The sequence below is a fragment of the Lathamus discolor genome, chromosome 5 (assembly GCF_037157495.1).
Source record: "Lathamus discolor isolate bLatDis1 chromosome 5, bLatDis1.hap1, whole genome shotgun sequence".
Classification (NCBI taxonomy): domain Eukaryota; kingdom Metazoa; phylum Chordata; class Aves; order Psittaciformes; family Psittacidae; genus Lathamus; species Lathamus discolor.
Window position 1 is genome coordinate 1,357,238 of NC_088888.1, and position 16,390 is coordinate 1,373,627.

Below are 16,390 nucleotides of genomic sequence, written 5' to 3' on the forward strand. Positions count from 1 at the left end.
CATTGTGTGCAGTTCTGGTGTCCTCAGCATAAAAAGGACATGGAACTGCTGGAACAAGTCCAGAGGAGGCCACGAGGATGATCAGGGGACTGGAGCACCTCCCGTATGGAGACAGGCTGAGGAAGTTGGGGCTGTTCAGCCTGGAGAAGAGAAGGCTGCGTGGAGACCTCATAGCAGCCTTCCAGTACCTGAAGGGGGCCTATAGGGATGCTGGGGAGGGACTCTTCATCAGGGACTGTAGTGACAGGACAAGGGGTGATGGGTTCAAACTGAAACAGGGGAAGTTTAGATTGGATCTAAGGAGGAAATTCTTTCCTGTTAGGGTGCTGAGACACTGGAATGGGTTGCCCAGGGAGGTTGTGAGTGCTCCATCCCTGGCGGTGTTCAAGGCCAGGTTGGATGAAGCCTTGGATGGGATGGTTTAGTGTGAGGTGTCCCTGTCCATGGCAGGGGGTTGGAACTGGATGATCTTGAGGTCCCCTCCAACCCTAACTATTCTATGATTCTGTGATTCTATGACACGTCTGCATTCTTTTTGCCCTCATTTTTGAGGGGAAAGAATAAGAATATTGGTAAGAAGTGAAAGGATCTTCCAAAGTTTGTTGCTGTAATGGGGTTTACGCAGGTCTACCTTAGCCCTACCTATTGCTGGAAAGGAACCTTCATCATCTTGATAGCTTGAATGAGGATCCATGGGGATTTTGGGGCATCTGAAAATTCATTCACATCCAGGTTCATAGGTATTTTTCTATTATTATTTCTAGCCTATATCATATTTTTTGATGAGCAGATTTATAACAGGGTTTAACATATAGTTATTTTGCAAAAGTGTTAAAGTACATTGTGTTTTTAGGATATATGACTGGAAGTGCAAGGCATCCTGGCTCACTTGAATTCAAGCCCCTTGTTCTTGCAAACAGCCAGGTCATCGTCTTGTAAGTTTTCATCTGAAAACATCAGGTTGTTTCATTTCTAACCTGAATTTCTTCACGGCCTATTTCTTACCATTTGTTCTTATGCCAGCATGGGCCTTGAGCTTCATTAGTTCTTACCCTTCTCAGGTGTTTGCCTCTGGGTCTATTTATGCACATCAGTCATACTCCTTTGTAACTGTCCTTCTGCTGGAGTAAGCCAACAGTCTTTATGTCCAACTCATCATAAGTGCCAGGCAGGAGTTATTTAACAGGAGCAGGTAAGTCCTGTTTCAGTTTGGAGAGATCCAGTTGTTTACGGATATTTACAATTATAAAATCCACCACGGGGTGCATTGTAAATTCTGAATTAGATTTTAGTATAAAAGTTCAGTATTTTTGCAGTTACACCTTGAAGCCATACACAAAGCAGCGTGGCTAAAGCTAAAACAAGGCAGTGTGGTTAAAGCTAGAACAATGCAATGCGGTTAGAGGCAGACCAGGGAGTTCAGTGCCTTTCAAACACAGTGGCATGCTCACGGGAGTGGGGCCCGCAACTCTGGTTGTTGTTAAAATGTGGACAAGTGCACGTCGTGGGGAGCACGTGGCACTTGTATGCTCCTTAAGTAGGTTTGAGAGCCACACATGGCTTCAAATTTAGAAGTATATTCAGAAACCTTCCTCACTCGGTGTCACCCTGTTCCTCACCTTCCTACATTGTGTATAATGTCTTGCATTAGCAGCTATTATGCCCATCTGCAGTTCTCCCACATAACAGGGAATTCCTCCTCAGCTCCTTTACGTTTATCACACTCTGTCTTCCAAGTTCAGCATATGTTTGAGTGAGGAGCAAACAGGATCAATAAGGGCTAGCCAAAGCGCATGTCACTGTTACCTGAGACCATATCCCTCTTAGATTTGATAGAAATGAGCCATTGGATCCAAAGTTCATAGAAGGTGTGTGCGTTGTGGTTTTGCATGTGTGTAGTTTGCTTAGGAAGATGCTTCCAGAGACGTTTTCCTTTTAGTACAATGGCAGACAAATTTTTGTTCGCTTGTCTTGGAGTTTAGAATCAATTTTGGTGCTTATTTTTCTTCAGGAAGTCTCTGTGGGCCTGTTTTCAGTTCTTCTTCATTCTCATCTGAAGAAATTTTCCTGACAGTGAACAACAGCCTCCAGTGTGAAGTGGTTATAAAAACACATAAGCAGTTTATTGAGTGCAAGCTGTTCGGAAAAGAGCAGAGAAACTAGCGTAATCCTCTTCACCATCCCAGAGGCTGCTTTTTTGGAGCAGCAGTCAATCCTGGGTTTTGGGGTTTGATTGGTTTTGGAAGTACCAGATCTTGGAATTTGGATGACCGCAGCATGCCTCTTCCTCCTGCTCCGCAAATCTAGGAATTGTTCATGTTGTATTGTCAGTAACAAGGCGTTCACAGTGGAGAAGTCAATGTCATCTTCTTTCTTTCTGTAACATTCTCCCTTTGTAACAGACCAAACTTCCAGATGCGCTCCCCGTAACAAAGAACGGGTGGTGCAGGCAATCATAAGTGCATAAAGGATTATTTTCTATGTCTTTACTGTAAATATCCAGAGTGGCTGAGCATTATCTTAATTACAGTTTTCTCAGTGAAGGCTTTTCTGACTTGAATGTATAAAAATACTCTGGGCCACACACGTGTGTACTCTCCATTCTGAGGGCAGTGGTTATCACCTGGTGTGTGTTAGTTTCTGCATTGTGTTTCAGACATGATATTACTGTATGGAGCATAGGATGATGCTTTTCAGTCTCCAAAATGTCCCCAGTCAAATGAGAGGCTGTGAATAACTGTTCTAGATTAAATCAAAGTAACTCTCTTGAGCAATACTCTCTTTCCTCAGAAAGCCAGTCCATCGGTGACAAACATTGGCTAGGATTATATGTCTGCTTTTGATCACCTTAAAAAAATAAAATATAAAATGTAAATATAAAATTAAATATAAAAAATATAAAATATAATATAAAATATAAAATAAAACTAGAAAAATCCAGAGTTTCCTCAGGTATCTGTGAGATTCTCAGGCTGTGATTCTCTGTGGTGTAAGTATGCTCTCCCAACCTGGCCTGCAGTTCTAAAGAGCAGTACGGAAGATAATCATACTGTAAAAGCATACTGTGAATTTCCCGACAGTGGCTTTGTAGTAGTTACAAGTAAAGGTTTTCAAGGTTGCCACTAGCATGAAATTTCCACTTCTGAATGCTGCAGACTGTTTAAATCCTTCTCGATCAACTCTTCCAGTGGAGATATATCCTTTAACTTAGGAATCCAGATGAAATACCTGTTTCCCTTAGAGTTAACTCGATTTCCTGACTGTTTTGTTTGTTAATAATCTGAACTGTTGGCATGCATGTGTACGCACAGATGTCTTCTCACTTTTGTTACTATCTTTCAAGTAACCCAAGAAAAAGGCAAAACACAGAAACATTCTGTTTGCAGGTTTGAGCACCCTTCCGCAAAAGCCGTGTACCGGTTTCCTCCCATTGATTTCCAATGGGGGAAATTCCACCCAGAGACATTGCACAAACAGATGAAGTTATTACTCTGAAGGTTTATAACGTGTTTGTGGAACTTCTTAGTTTTTGATGTACTTACTGGGTGGTGATCATTCTCATGGGTTTTGCAGTGTAACGTAACATTAGCATTATTAGTTTTAAACTGGACCTTTGTCTTCCTTTGTATATTCACTTCCTTTGTAAATCACTTCCTTTGTATGTTCAAGCAGCCTGTATTTGATATCAGATAAGCATTTCTGTTCATAGGTTGTCTTTCGCAAGGGATCCTTTTAGTTTTAGGGAGTTAGCCTCTTGTCAGGCTTGGCTCTCATTGTCTGTGCAGCATCTTCCACAGCCTCTGTCTTTTGGTTTGGGTTAATCAGCTGTCAGCTGGCACTGGGAGAATCCAACTCTTGCCCTTCTTTGTGATGTGTGTGATAGCTCTGAGAACTGAAGCAGATCACTTTCAGCTGCAAGCACCTGTTGAACCTCTTGGACTGGGAGATCAGACATGACCTGAACAAATCAAAAGGGGCACCACCAGCAGATCAGAGTAGAGCTGGGTGAACTGTTAATCGCAAATAGTTCCACTGACAAATGCATTATAAATGTATCTTTAATGTTACGGATTAGTGAAAAATAATTGCATGAATGTTTATGCAACCAAATACCAGTCCATAGACTGACTATTCATAAATTAATGCCTGCTGCTCGATCACTGAATCTTCTCTTTAACCAGCTTGAAAGAGCATAATTAAGAGAGAAGGGAGAAAAATGGAATTATTTGCCATTGATCTCTCCAACAAGCACAGAGAATAACTGCGTCTGGACAGCACATTGTCACTTAAAGAAGTCCGTGGCCTTGGAAGCTGTCCCATAGTAACATCTCCGTGGTCTTACAAGGTTGACAGGAGTAAGGGGAGGGGGAGGTGGGGAGTGGGTGTGGGTAGGAGCTGTTAATGTGGCTTCCTCAGGAGTGCAGGTTGAAACGTCTGCATTTTGTGTCAGATGTTCTCAACTAAATTGCCAGCACAGACATCTAACAGCTTTTAGGGCTTGAATGTTTCTTTATGCTACATGTCTTATCTCAGAAAACAGAATGCAATAATAAAAGGCCTCTTTTCCTCCTTGCCCATGGCAGTATAAAAAGCTGGTAGACTTTTGTGATGTAAAACCGGCACTTTTGTAAATGCTGTGAATTCCCTTGTACGTTCATGTCCAGGTTTGCCCCCCTACTGCTCGGGTGTGCTCTGCGAATTTCAAGCCCGTGAAGTCGATGAAACTACTGAATGATCTTTTGTCATGAGGCAGGCAAGCCAAAAGAGTCATTTAAGTGCAGTCAAGAAGAAGTTCTAAAACCCTTTAAATGTTTCCCTTTCGATAGAGGTTTAATGTTTTGTTGTGCAGAGCTGATCATATTAAGAACTTGTCGACACAAAGTGCTAATAGCAAATTCTCGTGAAATATGGGAAGCAGCACAGAAGCCTTGCTGTGAACTTGGTCAAAATCCTTTAGAGAAGTGGAATTTTGGTTTACTGTTATGAAAACTTATTATTTTTTAAGTTTTTAGTTTTATGACTAAATTCTGGTATCCTCAAGTTTGAGAACAAACGTGATTCAATAATACTGCATTATTCTTAGAAAACCCACAAGGGTTTTAATTCTTAATATTAAATTACTTCACAATGGGGTTAGTATCATCATGTATCTAAGGAAGGTTTATAGGTTTGTACGTGACAGTATCTACAGTAAATTAAAGCTGCGCATAGAACTGTTAAGGTTTTGGTCCTTTGATTGTAGTGAATTAAGGAATTATGACTTTTCGTTTTGTCTCCATCTTCCCGTGTTTCATCTGTGAGAAAACAACGTGGTTTGTAAAATTCCGCATCCAGAAGTCTTTTTTCCCCTCGAGAGTAAAAAATAAGTCAGAGCAGAAGCTTCTGATGAGAAATGGGAATTTGTAGCGCTTCAGCTAATCTGATTTTCAACTACATTAATAATAGCTTAATAATCAGAATAAGTCTATACTGGATGTGAGTAAAATCAATACAGAGTGGATCTATTTGCTAAGGAGTTTGAAATTTGAATTTGTGACTAGGAAATCCTGGTAATTTTTAAAGCACACCATTCCCCCCGGAATAAATCTGTTTGTTTCCTAAAATCTAGTTGCATAAGGAAAAAATCGTGAATATTTCCTTGAATGTCTGTGATTTAACTTGGCTTAGACATCAATGCTGTGAAGTGTTAAGTACAGGAATAAAAATGTGCATTCTACTTAAATGTGCATTCTGTTAATTGGAACATCTTTCCTAAATGTTATTATTAGTCTTAGTAATAAGAACTGTTACTTAATTTGTCGTTTAATTTGATCACTAAATCTTTTTAACCAGTTTGAAAGAGCATAATGGAAGAGAAAAGTGAAATTATTTACCACTGATCTCTCTAACGAACACAGGGAGTAACTCCGTCTGGACAGAGCATTGTCATTTAAAGAAGGCTGTGGCCTTGTTATGTGAAATATTGATTCATATTAATTTGAGGATGGTGTGACCCTTGAGGTCTACCTTTAGAAACAAACAGTTGATACGCCTTGTGGGTATCAGCATATAAAAGGAATATCAGCTGTTTAATATAAGGAACTGGCTTGAGTATCGATCCTTGCAGCTCTTCTGTGCGTTAGTGGAAACAGAAGCAGAAGCGATGAGGACCTGAGGCTGACATCTTTGCAAAAGCATCAAAGTGTCCAGTATAGCATGTAAGTGGGATTTAGATGCCAGAATTCAACATTATAGAGCTCTGTTCTTTGATATTCCTAATGATTTCGCATCCCTGTGTTTTCAGGGCTGACTTCAGGTTGTTTAAGTTCTCTTTCCCAGGAATGATCTTGGTTTTTTTTTTTCCAGAAGTTATTGTAGCTTTGAAACATGTTGTTAGAAAGCATTGAGTGCTTTAGCCACTAATGAGGGATGTGGAGCCTCTGGGTTTGTTCTTCTCCTCCTTCCTGGCTCGCAGTGCAGGAGCAGAAGATGGGCTCCAGGCTAAGAGCTGGTCTGGAGCCTGTTTGGTGCCTGGGTGCTCTCACCACCTCAGCAAGCTTTTGCCTTAAAGTGGAACAGTAGCTTCAGGGTTCAGCACTGGTGATTAAGAGAGAGAAATACTTTTATCTAAAATGCAGGAGACCTGGATTCAGTTCTCTCTTTTGCCTACTGGGATTCAAATTTCCTTCCCTAACCTCTCAGTTGTATTGGTACAGAAGCAGAAGAAAGTAATGTGCAAAAAAAGTTCTTGAAGAGATTTAGTGGTATAACATTAACATTTAGAATTTGAGAGAGGCATTTTGACAAGGAACATGCTGTGAATCAGATTTTTGTTGCTGAAGGATTGTCAGCAAGGTTTCATCTTTCCTGTGTATATTTTGAAAAGCCATGGGGAAAAGATCATGGGGTCTTGCTTCATAAGCCTGTGGAGGCATGATTTTAACCTGTGCATTGAGGAAAGTGAACTTTTAACTGCCCTCAGAGCATGGCCACATTATTCCCTGTGATTAACTCCAGTTGGCTCAAGAGCAGAGTTTAGGAGCAGAACTTCAGTCTATAGAAAAATAACAGTAGGACATGAATATGTAAGTAACAAATGCCCTGTTTCCATGGAATTTTGGTGAAGGAAGACAAATAAGTGCATTTTACATATATTATCATTGTTGGAAATAGAGGATTCTCTATGTGGTAAGAAGGCAAAGGAAAAGATTATTGAAAATCCTTAGGGGTTCAGGTCTGACAGGATGTATTGTGTGTGTTCACTTCCATTGGCGCTAGGGGGAAAAAAAGAGTGTTCTTTTTTGATTGCCAACTTTTGTACAATAGGAACATGTGAAACCCAAATACCACTTAATGGGAATGGTTTTATTATATATGTATTTGGAAGTGATGTTTCCTCCCCACGTAATATGTGCAGAGAAGCCACCAAGGATGACAGTTGCTTGGAGAATTAATAACTAAGGTTTTGTAGAATAACACATACTCCGTTTATAATCCAGTGAAAAGCAGTGATTCTGGTAAGTGTTGATCAAATGAAATCCACCTGATTTTGTAACGAAGCGCTGTCCTGTGGTGTATAAGGGGAATGTTTAGGTCCTCTTCACAAAGCTCTGTGTTGGCAATTGAAAAGCTGAAAAAGCATGATTTACTGTATTTGAACCAAATATTTGCCATAGACTTTGCTTAATATTTGTTCACTTGTATTTACTGTTGATAGCTTTTGTTGTTGTTACGGCTAAATTGGCAAAGATAGGTTGGAGATTTAGCATTAATATCCTGGAGACAAACTCAAGAGACAGTTCCTTGCACTGTGGCCAGATCATCAATACCTTCACAGCTCATCTGAGTTCTTAAAACTGTGCGTTTGAGGCTTTACTGGGCTATTTGGTGCTTCACTGACCTTTGAAAGGCTTTTAAAATTAGGGAACCTTAGTCTCTTTTTTCCCCTGCTTATTAAAATAGACACAGTGTTATAGAGGAAGAGAAGGAAGACTTGTAAAAATAAACTGAGGTAGACAGAATATTTCAAACAATAGTAATTTTTGGTCTAAATATTCTGTTTCCCACAATGAAGCTACAGCATCAGAGTGGGCTCCGGATAGAGTTGCAGATAGATTGAATGCAGATCTGTGAGGAGATGAAAAACATCTGGTTGCACTGTGATGTTGTCATGAGATGAAAGCTTCACTGTAGCTAAGTTTATATTCGTGTTGTACCAATTAGCAATTCCAGTGTTAATGTTTCACAGTTTGGTTCAATTTGAAGCTTACGTTTTGAGCAGGTAAAAATGTAACTTCTTGTCTTACCTTTTTCTTGTTGAGTTTGTTAGCTCTCCTCTTGCATTTGGACTAATAACAGGAAAAAAACCCTCTCAACAGGCATTCAGTGCATCATTTCTAATGCACCTTACAGAGTTAACCTCAGGCTACTTACCAATAGTCATGATCATCAGGGAATGCCTTACATAAAACAATGAATGGATTTCCACAATGTGAGCAATTAACTCTGCGCTTGGAGAACATACTTTTGAGAAGACATCTGATAATACTCAGTATCCCTGACTTTAACTTTGTGCAATGAAAAGACTTTCTGCAGTTATTGGTCTGAGCCCTGCTGATTTCAACTGTTTACCTTCCCTGATTCCTGTTTCTCCTTTTCTTCCTCTTAAGTTCTTCTGTTTTCTTCCAAAAGAAAACTGACAAAATGCAACCTCACCTTCCCCCTTTTTTTTTTTCATGCCTTTTGCCTGCTTTCTCCCAAATTCTGTTTCATACCTTATCATAGACACAGAAACTATACGTTGGTTTATGTCGTTTAACCCTGGGTTTACCCAGTTACATCAGCCTGTCTTCCAAGCTGCTTCACGTCCCACTGCTTTGTTTTTCTTCTTAATGTCTCGCTTTCTTTTCTTATTAGGATTTTCCAGTTCATAACAGAAAAGCAGAGTATTCTTTAAAGTATGTTTAGACCAGCATGACACTGAATGGCTTGGAGTATTTTTTATGTGAAATGGAAAACAAATATTGTTTAGATTCTTTCTTCAGTGAATTTGGTTGCTTTATTTTAATGCCATTAAACTTTTGTCACCGCAGCATTTGGTAGGAAGGAGGTTCCCAAGTTTATTACACAGTAAGGATTCAACATGCTTTTACTTGTTTCAAACCTGCCACCTGTCTCAAAAGGCAAAATGTTTTGGTTTAGAAACTGCTGTAGCAACGTATTGAAGTTCACCCTTCTCTTCAGATTTCCATCAAGACTGCACCTACCAATTCTTGCTGTGCAGCAGCTCTAAGGTACAGTGGCCGAGTTGCATTTCCATCCGCTTACAGATATGAAGCATCCCCTAGGTGTTTTCATCCCACCATTCAGCTGGTCAGATTGTTTTCTCTGGCCTTAACATACATAGTGTTGTCCTTGTCCATCCACTCAGGATTCTGTTGGAAAGGAATGATATTCCTAGCCTATCCTTAAGTAACTTTGTAAAATCACACTTGTTTCATTTTTCAGTTGTTTCCCCCCTACTCTCTTAAATCACACAGAAACTACTTCTCTTCCTTTCGAGGTACACTTCAGGATTCATTCCCACTCAGTCATCACTCATCTACTATTTACTGTTTCTAGCATTTTTAAAGTCATTCTTATACCCACTGTGACCAGTTTAACTCTGTCACAAACCTATTTAGACAGACTCCCTATTCGGACATCGGTAAACTGTATAAGTAAGTCGCCATCAGGAAAGAGTGCTGTCATCACCTTCTCTGGGTACAGATGTCAAAGCCCTTTGAGGTTTTTGGCTGGGGAGAGCATTACCCAGCTGCTCACTTTGTGTTATGTCTTTTTTTGTGGACTTGCAGCATGGTCACAGTCAAATTTGAGACCTAAGGGAGTTTTGTTGAGCTGGGTCTTTAGTAGTAAGAATACATTTACTACCAACAATGTTTATTAATGAGGAACTGTGTTGCTACTGAACCTTCTGTCCAACCTCTTGGAAATACTCTATTGAGAAGAACTAGTTAAAAGGTCAGTGTGAAGGATATTATTGTAGGTTCATAATTTCTTCTTGCAGGTATCGTGTCTTCCGTAATTTGAGATTCTGTAATGCATTTGGGATTTATGCGTCAGGTGAAGTTACTTGCTTTTAAAGTTAACTTGATGAGGATTTGTGCCCATGTCAGCTGTTGCTCGAAATGATGGAGACACTTGGAATCTGGAAGAATCCGCTTCACAAACCCATCGTGACTCCTTGGAAGAGTGCTGCCAGATTCCCAAACATTTCGAGCCGTATTTGAAAAATCTGTGGATCCAAATTACCCCTTTTCTGAGGGGGATGTACATCCTAAAGGGATGGACTGGTAACTCAAAAGTCTTTTCTCAGCTCTTGAGCAAACTGCTGTGCCATTGGCGAGGTTCTGTCCAGTTCCTTGTTTTCAGACGTACAACTCTGCGTGCCAGGACATGAAAGCAAGAAGTGAAAGTAGGAACAACTAGGGGATGACTAGCGTGGCAGCGTAAAGAAAGTTTTCCTTTAAGGCAGATAATGAGGGGTTAAAATGAGTATCAGAAGCTCCCGTCACAGACGGGATGTGGTGAGAATGCATGAGAGAGATGAGTTTTTTTGGAAGCTTCCAAGGTGGAAATTAAAGCATCACTTACCGAGCTTCAGGATGGCATCCTTCTTTTCCCACCCAAGACAAAGGGTCTATTGCAGTTCCATATCTCTGGATCGATTCAATTCCTTGTGAGCTAATTTATTCTAGACAGTGCATTTTTCTACGTGCATGTGTTCTGTTGCTTTGCTACTTGTAAATTCTCAGTCTCGAGAATAACCTTTACAAGAGAGGAATAAGAATTTCCTGAATTTTACTATCTTCAAAGTTCCACTAGTGTTTTCCAGTTTGGGAAAGTAGAAGATCCAGTGTTTAATGTTCTCCAGGATGCTGACAAATTACGTTACAGGTCCTACCTTAGCAATTGAAGTAAACAGGGACCACAAAGGCTGCTCTTCATCTTCTGCTTGTGTTTCTCCTGAATTATGAAGCAAAAGAAACACAGATTCTGGGTTTAATTCCAGACTGCTTTAGTCTTTGTTAGCTTCAACACGTGCAAACGGAGTGTATATTTAGGGTGTACATTCCTTATTGGGTGATTGAATGAGACTTCTGTTACTGTCAGTAAGTTGCTTTCCTGGTTTTCTATGCATAATTCTAAAAATTGACTTCCCAGTAAGATCATTCCACAAAATACATTGAACTTTGTGTCTGTTTTCTAGGGCTGCGACTCTCAGATGAGCATGTCAGAAGTGTCCTGCAGCGAAAGTACCTCCTCTTGTCAGTCTCTGGTACATGGCTCAGCTCCAGAAATCCTCCTTGGCCTCCTTTATAACGCTACAACTGGAAGATTATCAGCAGAAGTGATAAAAGGCAGCCACTTCAGAAACTTGGCAGCGAACAGACCACCCAGTGAGTGAAAATCTTTATGCATCCTAATGCTTCTGGACTGGTGGGGCTCTCAGTAGCAAGGACTTCAATCCTATCATTTAGTCGCACCCAATCAAAATGAAATAGAGCAACCATCAACTAATCTGTTTCATGTTTGATATTTCCAGTCAGTCGGGAAATAGCAAAAATCTCAGCTTCAAAATACTAATTGTAAGTTGACAAGACTGTTTCAATTTTTCATGATGACTGACTAATAAATTACCTTTATCATAATGATTAATTGCTAAATTACTAATGCCTCGCATCACAGGCCAAGAATAAAAAGTTAGTGTTTAAAGAGAAAGTACATGCCAGCTAATGTTAATATAAACATTCTGAGCAGTTAGTGCATCTCCTAGAGGAGTTGATACTGCAGACTGTAATTGCTTTTATGCCTCTGTAGAAGTGGTGGTTATATATGTAGCTTGGGAATGTCAGTGAAGACAACAGAGAAACAAATTGAGACCTTTGGCGTGTTGTGCAGAAGGAATATTCAGCATCAGAAAGGACTTGAACTGTGTGCTCAAGCATTTGTTCAAAAATACATATGTCTGAAATATCTGTGAACTTTATATACTTCTAAATTGGAGGCAGATGGGATGTCACACACAGAATGTTTTTACTGTCTAACTCTTTGATATAGCTTGAGAAAGTTCAGTAATGAACTCGTATCACATTTATTTTGTATTGGTTTTTACATGATGAGGCTGATGGACATAAGATGTAGCCAGACATACCTGCCTGTTCCTCTTGATTTAGGCTGAGGGCTCAGGTTTTAGCTCCTCTGTTTCTTAATCCTCAGATTTGTATGGCACTAGGAGATTATCTGGCATTACTAGATTATGTAGCAGGCTGCCAACACTTTATAAGTGGTTTGCACATCTCACTTTATCTTCAGAGTTCAGGAAGTAGGCCAAAAAACTTGAGACTGATGCTTTCCTCTTTCTTTCTTGACACGTTTTCTTCTATTCAGTAATTACATTTGTCTCAGCCGTGCTCTGCTTTGCTTTCTCTATACTTTTCATGCTGATGGAGCCAGACTTTAAGTGGCCAGAGGAGAAAAGTAAAAGGAATCACGGATACTTTCATATAGTTAAGTAGCTGTCCCAGAGTCACCTATTTGGAGACAAAGCAGAGAAATAGTTGGGGAGAGCCAAGAAGGCACAAGGACACTGGGGTGAGGGAAGGAAGGCATGAATGGGAGAGAAAACCTGGAGAGAAGGGACCATGTGTTCCCTTAGAGAAGAAACAGTAGGTGGCTTATGCTTGTCTTTGTAGAATCTCTACAGATAGCCAAGTTCTTCTTAATATTTAGAGTAGGCAAGTATTTGGTCAGGACTTGTTTTGAAGAGAGATACGTGTCTTTGTTTCTTTGTGTGGCAGTTAATATTTTGCCTGAGAAAAAGATGCTTCTTAGTATTCTTCCAAACGTTGTTGAAACAGGGTGCGAGCTTTTGCACGTCAAATGAATGTGTGTGTATGCATGCACACGCACATTAAATCCATATATACATGGATTCAAACAAGTGAGATCTTTACATTTTAAATAGAGGCCCAGAGCTGAATTTCAGATGTAAGCATCCCTCAGCTATTTTTAGAGATTAGATCAGAATCATTCTTGTGCCCAAGTCTGTCACTACTGAAGAACTGAAGTATTACAATCAAATATACGAAACTATGAAAGTTAAGGGCAAAACCAGCTTAGTTTTCAGTTCAGTGATTTTTCATTTTATTGCTTTTGATATATGAAGTAAAACTACTGTGTGCAGTTTTTCTTAATATGCTGGAGTTTGCATGAAAAAGCATCAGGTTTGATAAAAGCTACAGTGATTTTTTTACCCAGTCTTCTATTGCCTAGTCATTTGCATGATTCTTTCTATGTTGAGTGTGCTGTAGAATCCAGTAGCTATCAGTGCTAAGGTAATCCATTATGTAAGAAGTGTAATTCTTGTTAAAGATTACACAAAAACTGCACAAAAGTTTCATTTCATTAAATTTTACCCGACAGTCCTTTTGTTCGATCCTTTTTCTGCTCTATGCTACTAAGGTTTTGTGTTCCTCCACTCCAGTGAATAGTGTTTCCTCTTAAACTTTAACCTTTGATCCTCTCTCACCCAACTATTGACATCTGGTCATTATTTCTTTTACTGCTTTCCACCCCCCGTTGTCAGACGGACTGTTCTGTTGTCTAAAACACTTGATAGGTGGACAGGTTTATATAATCCGAGGTGAGTTCTTGTAGAAACTAATTGAATGTTGTCTTTTTCATGCAAAAGAAAACTTGCCAGCAGTAAAGCTATGCACAGCTGCCTACCGTATCAGTTTATAAAAGTACGTGTCTATTATTTGTGGCACTCTGTAACGCACCAGTTGCATTTATCTCTGATTATGGATGTTGGGATTTCAGTGTACCTGCAAAGTGAAAATATTCCTTGTGTTTCTTTTTACAGAAATCTTCCAGCAAATCTACATAAAATCACTCCAGTCTTCTAATTCTATTATTCATTAACATGAACATGACAGATATAAAGAATGAAACCCCAGGTTGTTTTATACAGCTCTATATTTCTTAAAATGAGTTAACTTCATGGAATACGCATCCTTCTGCTGGAGCATGGCTTGGTGCCGTTCTACTCAAATGAAAGTAGAGCTGTAAAAATAAGGGTTTCTACCCAAATACTAACACCCAGTGTGTGCTAACTGCATTTGCATCAGCTTCTTAAAGGTACCTCCTAAGAGCAGTGTACAAATGATGCAAAACCTTATTTCTCTTTAAAGGTGTATTAAATGTATTCCTTCATGAAGGTACAAATTAATAGGGTTGTCTGTAATGTGTAAACTTCCACCTTTAAATGCACTTTGCTACATTTAGGTCTTTAAACTATCTCAAATTGAAAAGCCCAAAGTGAGAGCCACATCCATGCAGAGATTATTCTTAAGCATTTCATTCTGGCTGTTTTACCAACATTATTTCTTTAATCTTCATTACTTGCCTTCATTTCATTTTCTTTATTCCTGTTCTCTGGAAGTTCAGTGGTATGCTTCACAGTGTTGTGGCTAGTTGGAGCTTGCTAAGTGTTAATGCAATTTAAGTTTGTTTAGTACAAATAAGAGGGGTTGATGGGAAGAGGATTATGAGGTATACCTTTAACTTAACCCACTTATATAGTACTGAAGCTAATTAATTTGTTAGTGTGTTTGTAATATTTTGCTTACTCGTCATCTTTCTGTGTGTCTAAACTAAGCTGTGTTCAGTCAGCCTGGTATACACCATATCCTTGTGTCTTGTAAACCTCTCACTCTCAAAAACTTTGGTTCTGAGATATCTGACGTTCCAAAATATGATTTCTTTCGTAGATACGTATGTTAAGTTAACACTGCTGAATTCGATGGGGCAAGAGATGTCAAAATGCAAAACATCAATCCGTCGAGGACAGCCAAATCCAGTATACAAAGAAACCTTCGTTTTCCAAGTGGCACTGTTTCAGCTTTCAGATGTGACACTCATACTGTCTGTGTATAATAAGCGCAGCATGAAGCGAAAAGAGATGATAGGGTGGATTTCCTTAGGTCTCAACAGCTCAGGAGAAGATGAACTCAATCACTGGACTGAAATGAAAGAATCTAAAGGACAGCAAGTATGTAGATGGCATACTCTACTAGAATCGTAATGGATAGTACAAAGTGCAGTCGTGGTTCTAAGAGATTTTGGTTTCCAGAAGATGATCATCGCTGGTAACAATGAACAGATTCGTTGTGGAAGTAAAAAATGAAAACTGAGGTCAACATTCCATCATAAAGAATGCACAACATGCAAACTGGCGGGATTGAATAGATAATCTTCACTTAGAGTCCTGCGTACACCTCCTTGGTGACAGAGAAGCCTTGCTGTACACAGATACGTTAGCGGTCCCTCTCCCATCTACCTGATGCTGTATTTGTTTGGGTTTGTTTTGTGGTTTGGGATTCGGAGACATTTTATGTAAGGTTCTCCAAATCAATGTAAGCTCCTCCTTGTGTAATTTTTGTATTGCTCTGACACTGTAGCTTCTGACCTGCCTGTGTCCAGATTAAAGGTCAATAATTTGCACTTTGAGAAAAATTGAATGATCTGTAGAGCAAAATTAGAACCCACCGGTGGAGAACACTTGATAATACAGCAAATAATTCGATACTGTTGGTTTACACTGAGTTTCTTTGCAGGAGCTGAGTACAAAACAGTTCTCATTTTTTGATATGCAGTTGGTTTGAAAAATCTTAGCATTTGGGCAACAGGTGAACTTTGGCATCAAACTAATGTTTCTTCAATCTGTGACAGGAACGAGCTCTATATATGGCATAAATTGGGGTTTTCCCTTTTGCCTGTACTTCTGCCTAATCCAAAGAGACCAGAGCATTAATTTGGTCCCTTCCAAATCTCCTTAGACAGGTTGTACTGTAAAACTATGTAACTTTCTGTTGAAAGCACTTCCTGTATTCGTGTATTCCAATGTAGGAAGCTCGTAGAGCGCGACTTTACTAAAATATTTTTTCATGAAACAAATTGATACAGGTTTCTTTAAGATGCCAGCAGTCGGAAGGTAGGTTGAAAGATGTGAAGGAAGTAGCAGCAGATGAGCTACTCTGACTGAATGCAAAATACTGTGGCTTTGCTTGAAATAGGTCTCCGTTTGAATCTCTTCTGAGCTGTTTTCGGGAACACCATATGCTTTTTGTTGGAAGTAGAGAGCACACGAGGAGTTTTTACCTTTCTTCTTGGAGAAGAGAACCCTCAGTAAGTTATTTTTCTAGAGGTTCGCCAGCAATTGAATGAATGTTCACACTCAAAGTAGATGCTTGCTTTGCTTATGTTCAGGTTGGGAAACACAGCTTTCTAATGACACAACTGAGAAGCCGCAGTATCCCAAGCAAGTTTGCCATCAGATAAACCCTCA

At 39.6% G+C, this 16,390-nt stretch overlaps 1 protein-coding gene across 6 annotated transcripts in view; it reads left to right on the forward strand.

Moving 5' to 3' along the window:
- The window catches only part of SYT14 (synaptotagmin 14), a 79,314-nt gene extending 63,768 nt beyond the window's left edge, over window positions 1-15,546 (forward strand). For all 6 annotated transcript variants that reach the window (XM_065679313.1, XM_065679314.1, XM_065679312.1 and 3 more), the window contains 2 exons: window positions 11,249-11,438; window positions 14,814-15,546. In XM_065679313.1, the coding sequence (XP_065535385.1) occupies window positions 11,249-11,438; window positions 14,814-15,127 (504 nt within the window). In that variant the 3' untranslated portion in view covers window positions 15,128-15,546. The remainder of the gene's footprint in view (window positions 1-11,248; window positions 11,439-14,813) is intronic.
- The last annotated feature ends 844 nt before the right edge of the window (window positions 15,547-16,390 follow it).